At 35.5% G+C, this 9,693-nt stretch overlaps 1 protein-coding gene across 1 annotated transcript; it reads left to right on the top strand.

The window, feature by feature from the left end:
* Positions 1-3,035: 3,035 nt before the first annotated feature.
* LOC137637420 (platelet glycoprotein V-like) lies at positions 3,036-6,146 on the top strand. Its single transcript, XM_068369622.1, is given in 2 exon segments — positions 3,036-4,996; positions 4,998-6,146. Coding segments are annotated over 2 exon segments (2,154 nt in total). The 5' UTR covers positions 3,036-3,139; the 3' UTR covers positions 5,295-6,146.
* Positions 6,147-9,693: the final 3,547 nt, after the last annotated feature.

The following is a 9,693-nucleotide window of genomic DNA, read 5'->3' as shown; positions in this document are numbered from 1 at the left end:
AACTTCTAGAATACTGTGCAGTATTGAGCCTCATGATGGAGAAGGCCTGGCTATTAGAATTAACTGCCTGCCTAGTATTACGAACAGGATAGAATTGTCCAGGGAGATCTGAATGTAAAAGATGGTCAGAGTTATGAAAAATCTTATGCAACATGCATAATGAACTAATTGAACCACGGTGCCAAAGATTAATATCTAGATCAAGAATAAGAAATTTAATAGACCGTAAGTTTCTGTCCAACAAATTAAGAGGAGAATCAGCAGCTGAACACCAGACAGGAAAACAATACTCAAAACAAGGTAGAATGAAAGAATTAAAACACTTCTTCAGAATAGATTGATCACCGAAAATCTTGTAAGACTTCCTCAATAAGCCTGTTTTTTGTGCAACTGAAGACGACACAGACCTAATGTGTTTCTCAAAAGTAAATTTGCTGTCGAGAATCACACCTAAAATTTTAAAAGTGTCATACAAATTTAAAGAAACATTATCAATACTGAGATCCAGATGTTGAGGAGCCACCGTCCTTGACCTACTTACAATCGTACTTTGAGTTTTGTTAGGATTCAACTTCATACCCTATAATTTGCACCATGCACTAATTTTAGCTAAATCTCTATTAAGGGATTCACCAGCCCCAGATCTACATTCGGGGGATGGAATTGATGCAAAGAGAGTAACATCATCTGCATATGCAACAAGCTTGTTTTCTAGGCCAAACCTTAGTGAGGACCCAACACTAGGGTTACCAGGATGACCTTTTTCGGGCCAAAAAATCTAAAAAATCTGGCCTTTTTTAGTGCTAGATACCTAAATTTGGCCTTTTTAAAAATGGTTAGCCTTAAATGCCATATTTTCGGTCCTTTTCTACTATTAGGTTGGCTTTTTAAACCTGCAGTTGATCAGATGTTGACCTTTTCTCATTTTGAAAATCTGGCAATCCTACCAACAGCCTCCAAGTTCTCTCCTCCTCCCTTCTTTCTCCCTAAACTCACCCTTCAAGTTCGTAGACCCTCGACCCAATGGCAGCTGGAGGCCCTTCAGAAACCCACAGAGTGGAGCCAATTGCCCATGTGGGTGAAATTATAATCGCCACCGCATAATGGGTTCTTACTAACCCCCCCCCCCCCAACCCCATTTCCAGATTGGCCCACCAAAACGCCAATCCTCCTCCTCATCCTAGAAGTTCCTCCTTCCGTCCTAGCTCCATCCTAATAAATCCTGGCGTAGTAATTTGGGGCGGCCTTGGTATTATGCCTCTTCATGTCCAGTCTCCGGTTATGACCGCGTATTTATGTTGTGAGAGCGGTTGGCTGTTTGTCATTGGCACGGGTCAGTTCGATGAATGTGAGTGTGTGCCCGTGATTGGGATGACGCGCAAAAGGGGTCTAATGAGAGAGAGAGAGAGAGAGAGAGAGAGAGAGAGAGAGAGATTATCTGAATTTTTACCACTTTGAAAAATTCCTTCAGGACAAGATTTTCTTGGTCTATATGAATAAATATTTTTCTATTGCTTGATCTGTATTATAACTCGTTACATTTTATTTATATGAAGAGATATACATTTACATTTCTTATAATCTTATTGTATTGTATATATAATTATATATTTATATAAATAAGTTTTGTAATTAACATGTATTTACAGTTACACCTTTTACTATTCCATTAAATATATTTTTAAATCACAAGCATATCGACTCGTGAATACTTTATGAAAAGAAGTTTTAAAACTTTTATTGACATTAAAAGTCTCCATATTCATTTATGTGTGTTTACAGAAATATTGCTATCAAGCATAAATAAGCCAACTAGATAATATTTCTATTATACTTGTTGACAAATAAGTATTCATAAATGTTTTTTCTTAGAAATGTTTATGGAGTGAGCGTCAACACCTGCATAATTTCCAAAAGGTTTCGCAATAATACGAACTGCGAGAATTTGCAATGGTTTATTCGTCTCATGAAAACGTAAACATTTGTGATATTCAAAGGAGAAAAATATTCCCTGGATAACTTTAGTGCAATGACATATTCGGGAAAAGGAAAAGCTTTGAATGCATTATTTATGCTACCTATGAATGAATTTCTAACGTTGTGCATCCACAAGTGTGTGTGTATATATATATATATTTATATATATATATATATATATATGAGTATATATATATATATATATATACGTATATATATATATATATATATACATACATATATATTATATATATATATATCTATATATATATATATATATATATATATTTATATATATATATATATATATATAAATCTATATATATATATATATATATATATGTATATATATATATACATATATATATATATAGATAGATTTATATATATATATATATATATATAGATTTTATATATATAAATATATATATATATATATATATTTATACATACATATGTGCGTCTCTGTATACGCATGCACAAGTGCTTTTGTATGAGTATTTGTGTAATGCAAAAATTATGGTTTGGAAACTTTAGTAAATGGTAGAAATATATAGTATTATTCACCTCATTATTTTTATAACGGAGTCAAAAAATAAAACATATTTCCTTGGTCAGCTTGATATGAAATTAAATGGGTTTTATCATAGTACAAGCATACCACTAAATAAAAAAAGATATGTAAAATCTTGCATAAACATGAATTTCTTGAACAGATCAAAAACAGTTTTCATATCTAGGTAATTAATTGACTTTATTTTGTATACAGTAAGAAAACTAGTTCGATACTAAAAAAGAGCACTACCATATATCATCTTTCATTCATGATATGTTCTAATAAATGATCATTTTTTTCTTGGCAAAACTCAAATGGACTGAAATAAACTATCGTACATCTTAATCAGTTTACTCTAATGATTACCCATATTAGAGAGAGAGAGAGAGAGAGAGAGAGAGAGAGAGAGAGAGAGAGAGAGACTCCTTATTCTAAATTCTGCTGATTTACACAATAACAGAAACAATATTCAATGCCTCATGTTTTCGATTATAACTATTCATTTATTTGACAATTTTGCATCTAAAATTATTCAATAAACTTGCATTTGTAAACATTTTATTCATTGTTTGATATTTTAACACTTTTACGACCTGAAACTTCCTGATGAATGTTAATGTTTTTCTTTCTTCTTTCCAGATGCTGATCCTACTCATGGTCTTATGGACGTTGTTAGAAGGTGTGCTGACATGTCCCAGAGAATGCAGGTGCTCCCTCGATGAGCGCGGTCGTCAGAGTGTAAGATGTGAGGAAGGTGGAATGAGCGACCCGCTCCCTGTAATGGACATGGGCGAAGAAACTGAAGTACTAGTGATATCGGCTCCCCATTACAATCCGAACACTCTTACCCTAGGGCCAATCTTCAAAGGCCTTAGACAACTCGAAGAAATTCATATAACACGTTCCAAGATTCCTGCATTGGGGGCTCACTCGTTTTGGGGCCTTCATAAGTTACATGTTCTCAACCTTACTCGAAATCATATCTCCGCTTTGATGGATACAAACTTCAGAGGAGCTGATGCATTACGTCATCTGGACTTGAGCCTAAATCGCATTCAGTCTGCACCTTCTGCAGTCTTCCGGCATGTGCGGCACATAAGGACTCTCTCGCTTGCTAACAACATGGTTCCAGAATTAATGCCAAGAGTCTTCTTTGGCTTGGCCAGGCTAGAAAGACTTGATCTTAGTTTCAACCCCCTTAGAGATTTACAGCCAGAAAGATTTACAGACGTCCCCGATTTGAAGCAACTCTACTGTTCAGGTTGTGGTCTAATGTTAATCAGTAGCAGCCTTCTCCAGACTTTACCAGAACTGCGTGAGCTTGATCTCAGCAAGAATCGTTTAACGCAGGTACCACCCGGAATAGCCTCAAATTTCCTACCACATCTGATTCACCTGAGATTAGGTGGAAATCATATATCTTTTATTGAAAGAGGAGCCATTTCTGGGTCACCCATCACACACCTCCACCTTTCCCATAATAGAATCAGTCGTCTAGAAGTTGGATCTTTCTTCAACAGTTCACTGAAGCATCTGGACTTAGCGTATAACAGATTAGCCCATTTAGAAAACAACGCTCTAGATGACGTTCTTGATGATTTACATGAAATTAATCTATCAGGTAACTCTTTACATGTTGACCAGTTATTATCTATCTTGCCCAAGGCTCGCCAAATTAGCCACCTGGGTCTTGGGGACATGGGGTTGACAAGGCTTCCTCCTGAACTACTGCGACATTCCCGTCATCTGCGCCATTTGAATATATCAGCTAATTATCTAACTTCACTGTCCACAGATGTATTGCACAATGCTCCACATCTTTATTCTCTCGACCTATCCATGAACGCAATTTGGGGATTAGATAGCATGCTGGTGGCCGCTATTAACGCAGCTAGTGAACTTAGAACTCTCCGTTTGGAAGGAAACCCATGGCAATGTGATACATGCCATATTCTACCTCTGTTGAGATGGCTCCAAGATACTCCAGACCAAGAATCTGGCTGTAGTGAACCTAGGGTCTGGACATGCCTAAAGTGTGTGGGGCCTAAAGGAGTATCTGGTCTTGAACTAGCCCTCCTTCCTCATGGGGACTTACCTGAATGTCCCTATACCACTCCTCCGGCAGCTGCAATTTGGACAACTTGGGTTGAGCCCTCTTTGAATGCTATAACAGAAGAACCCCAGTTGCCGCGAGGACAATTGACTCGCTCTGAAGATGCAGACATAGGTTGGACACTTGAAAGAATGGTTAAAGAAGAATTGCATTTGGTAATTGTTGCTGCATGTGCCCTTGTTCTCTTGTTGTTAGCTCTAATTATTGCTGGTATTGTCCTATATAGTGGACATTCTGCCTTTTATTACACGTACGAAAATGATCCCGAGAAAAAGGAAAAGCTCATGAAATTCAAAGATAGCAAAACCAACAACAGTCCTGCATCGAAGACTCCCCTGAAAAAAAAAACATGATGCAACAATTACAACAATAGACGAGTTAACAGACATTGCAGGGTCTCAAGGAGTGATCGAGGATGACCAGAAACTTAATAACATTCCTAATCAAAACAGCGTTTTGAACAGTACAAATTCGGTCAACCACTCCCCATACCCAAATCACATTAGTGCCCTTAACACCCCGCCAGACGTCAGCCGCGTCTCCCCAAGCAACAATGGCTTTCACCCACTAAACCATATCCCATCAGGTAACTCAAACCAAGACCAGTGCGTCCCACAGGAAAACCAGACGGACAGTGCAGCTCTTTAGCATAGGACTGGTGCCAATAGTGAGCTAATCAAAGAAATTACACTGTAAATGAGAAAAGTGCTTTAATATGTGCATTGACATGCTACTGATACAGGTGATGATTGCATTTATCACTCCGCTATATCTAATGCTTCCTGAACTGGTAGGGCTGTGAAGACTGTGGGAATGCGTCGGACATTTTACTATAGATTAGGCCAGTCTCTCGTACTCACAGTTCGCGTGAAATTCATCCATCTATATGCGAGGGAAAGAGAGAAACAAAACTTATGTCATTTATTTTGTAAAATGCTCTTAATGGAAGTGGTTAGTATCAATGTAACGTCATGAAGCATATTAAAAAAAAAATGCGAAAAGCGAAGCTCTAGACTTCGTTATTAAGGAAAAAAGAGATTTTGAAGAAAACGAAACCATGTCATGAACATGCATTGAACAAAACTGAAAGAAAATGTTGCATGAATAATTGTATATCTGAGAGCACTATTTAATGGTTAAACGACCTTTTGTACATTGATTCGTTCTTGGGACCATAGCATGTTTGTAAGTTGAAGCATATCATCACCTAACCCCCGAGATTGTCTTCCAAAACCCTTGAGTTTATGACTTAATTAAAAGGCTGGGAAAAGCTGGATCAGCGAACTTTGCTCTGGCAGCTTTTTTACAGTGCGAAAGCTTAAGTTTACATTTCAGTATAATCTGGAGATGGTTACATTATATGGTATGAAGGTTATGGTGTTCCTATTGGATGTTTAACATTCGTTCATGAAAATATGTTTTTTTCTTTATTTCATCTTGTTTCAAACATAGATACAAATATGCATATGATTTTATATGTATTCATAGTTACACATCCACACATATATATAATATATATATATATATATATATATACAAATGAATATATATATATATATATATATATACATATATATATATGTATATATATATATATATATATATATATGAATATATATATATATATATATACATATATCGTAGCTATACTTCTCAGGTTTCAAGTCTCTTTTTGAAGTACATGCCTTGCAGTCTCTTCAACTTCATCAATTCGACCGGAGGAAACAAAAGACGTGCCGGGAAAAAAAACTATTCGGAATCTCAAAAAGTGTACAAAACCATTGAAATTATTTGATTTTCTACTCCCCATTTTTTATACCAGATGAAAGACATTATTGAGTGAGAATTATGAATAGTTCTACCTTGAGATCATAACATATTTGTTGTACTAGTCAGCGAGTCGTTTTATATATATAAATGTGAGGCAAATAAAAAAAAATAAAGCCTTTTTCTCCCGAAGTGTGTCAGTCTATGATCGGTGTATTTCTGACATTTCGTCCTAAGCCTTCGAACTGAAAAAAAGGGGCTCTTCGTATATATGAATATATAGAAAAAGAATAAATATAGATATATATTATATATAATTTTTCACTGTAAATTTTCCTCTCGTTCAGATATCAATGTTTCTTTTTTCTAAATAATGTATTTCATTGCTTGTGTTCCCCTGCCCTGTCTTTTCTTTACTTCTGTAAATATATATAGAATGTATGTGTGCATAGCTTATTTTGAGGCTTATTGTATATGTACAAATTTTATACTACTCAAAGATAGTAAATTCCTTATACTCAACAGGACTGTTTTATTTATTCCTTTGGTAAGAATGAGATTATCCTTAATGTTTAGATTCAGTTGCTCGAACATTTAGTAAATCTTAAAGTTTCTTGAGAGGTAATGTTAATAATATAATCTATTTGCTGTGTATTTTTAGATAATCCAAGTTACCTAAATCATTACTTCATCGTAAAAATGGTAACAATTTTAATAATCTCATTGACTTTTTTCAAACTAAGAAGATAATAATTATGTTGAAAATAAAACATTAAAGAAAACTAAATGTTTGAAAGGAAATTACAAATTATGTCCATAGAAAACCAAGGAGGTTCCACGTAAATGACTCGCAAGAAACACCTGTGTATCTATAAGTATCTATAACTACTTGCATTTACTATACAAGACCTTTAAACACTTACCAGGTTTTTAGGTAGTAGTTATAAGGGAGAATTAATACATGCTTGAAAATCCGATCTATTGTCGTGAAAGTAGTGATCAACGGAGTCAACAACTGAGAGGAAATCTATTATAGAAATTTTAAATTTATCAGCATGTCTAAAAAAGACTAGTCTTGATACACCTCAGTGAGCCCTAAAATAATCTTGATTAGTCTTGATATACCTCATTGAGCCTTAAAATAATCTAGATTAGTCTTAATACACCTCATCGAGCCTTAAAATAATCTAGATTAGTCTGTATACACCTCATTAAGCCCTAAAAATCTAGATTAGTGTTGATATACCTCACTGAGCCATAAAGTAATCTAGATTAGTCTTTATACACCTCATTGAGCCCTAATGATGATCTAGATTTGTATAGATGCCTCATTAAGCCTTAAAATAATCTAGATTAGTCATGACACACCTCATTAAGCCCTAAAATAATCTAGATTAGTCATGAGACACCTCATTAAGCCCTAAAATAATCTAGATTAGTCATGAGACACCTCATTAAGCCCTAAAATAATCTGATGTGTATTCATTTTGACTCAGAAAAAAGTATGTAATGGTAAAACTTTGAATTTCGAAAATAATAAAAGACACCCAAGTTGAAGGTAAACCTAAAAAAAACAATGTTTGTTGGCTACAAAAACTTAGAATTAGAATGAAGAAGTGGAATGACATAAATTATTGTATGTTATTATGGTTACTCATGACATAACCCCCCCCCCTTTTTTTTTTTTTTTTTTTTTTTTTTTTTTTTTTTTTTGCTCTGAAAACTTGGAAGAAAATTCTTTTGTAGTAGGATTATAGCGAAAGGCAATGTTGACGTTTCCTTGGGTAAAAATCTGAGTATGGACTAATACGCAGCAGGAGTCGAAACCTTCAGAGGATAAGATCAATGAGAATTTCATGAACGTCCCAGTGTAATGTGTGTTCTGTGTCTCCCCCTTACGTCACGTAAGTATACATATACATATAAACATTTGAAGAAATGCATCTGATTGGCTTCAGGTCGAGAGAGAGAGAGAGAGAGAGAGAGAGAGAGAGAGAGAGATTTTAGCTTAGTTTAGAAAATGTGTTGGTGGAATTTTTTTTACTGTTTTAAAAATGCTAGAGAGAGAGAGAGAGAGAGAGAGAGAGAGAGAGAGAGAGATTTTAGCATAGAGAAAGATAGTTTGGAAAATGTGTTGGCAGATTTTTTTCACTGTTTTGTAAATGCTAGAGAGAGAGAGAGAGAGAGAGAGAGAGAGAGAGAGAGAGAGATTTTAGCATAGAAAAAGATAGTTTGGAAAATGTGTTGGCAGATTTTTTTCACTGTTTTGTAAATGCTAGAGAGAGAGAGAGAGAGAGAGAGAGAGAGAGAGAGAGAGAGATAGAGCGAGAGAGAGAGAGATTTTAGTTTGTTGCAAGACAGCTTAGAGAAAGTGATGAGGGAAAACCTTTTTACTGTTTTGTATACGTATGACAACCTTCAAGATTCACCTCCACCCACGTCAAACCAGGTGAAACAAGGCTGTGGCTACTGACGACTCTGAAGGTAAGACCACCAATGATCCAACCCATAACTCTTTCTAGAGCGGAATTCACACGGTCGAACGGTTCGTCGAACCCGGTTGTCGAACCTGCTTGTGAAACGGTTCGAAGAGGTGGAGTCAGCCATAAATGCATAAGGTTTGGGGATGATTAAGCCCCACCCACAAAGGTTAGGTGAGAACAGACTTTCTTCGAAATGTTCGACAACCCAATTAACTCCTTCACATGTTCGAACAAAGCTTCAAACACTCGTCTGTCGAACTGCGTTCGACCGTTTAAACCCGCCCTTGAAGTAACGGTAACAACACGCTATAAGTCCAAGGGGTCCAACAGGGAAAAATACTCCAGTGAGGAAAGGAAATGAAGAAATAAATAAACTAAAAGAGAAGTTATGAACAATTAAAATGAAACCTTTTAACAATAGTAACATTAGAATAGATCTTTCATATATAAACTATACAAGGAGATAAATGTTAGCCTCTTCAACATGAAAAAAAAAAAATTGTTCCAAGTTTTAACTTTTGGAGTTCCACTGATTCAACTACCTGATTAGGAAGATCATTCGACAAGTTGATCGTAGCTGGAATAAAACTTGAGCCTCATAATGGAGACAGCACGACTATTACAATTATAAACTATGCAGACAAACTTCAAAATTAAGTAACTCTCACTAAAAGAGAGAGAGAGAGAGGAGAGAGAGAGAGAGAGAGAGAGAGAGAGAGACTACGTACCTATCCAAGAGGGTAAAATCCATTACTTTTTACAAGAATATTGAATTATTTTATCCTCAGACATCTTAA

This window comes from Palaemon carinicauda, chromosome 3 (assembly GCF_036898095.1).
Source record: "Palaemon carinicauda isolate YSFRI2023 chromosome 3, ASM3689809v2, whole genome shotgun sequence".
Taxonomy (NCBI): Eukaryota; Metazoa; Arthropoda; class Malacostraca; order Decapoda; family Palaemonidae; genus Palaemon; species Palaemon carinicauda.
Note: the sequence above shows the minus strand (reverse complement) of the source record. Positions and strands in the feature narration are given on the sequence as shown.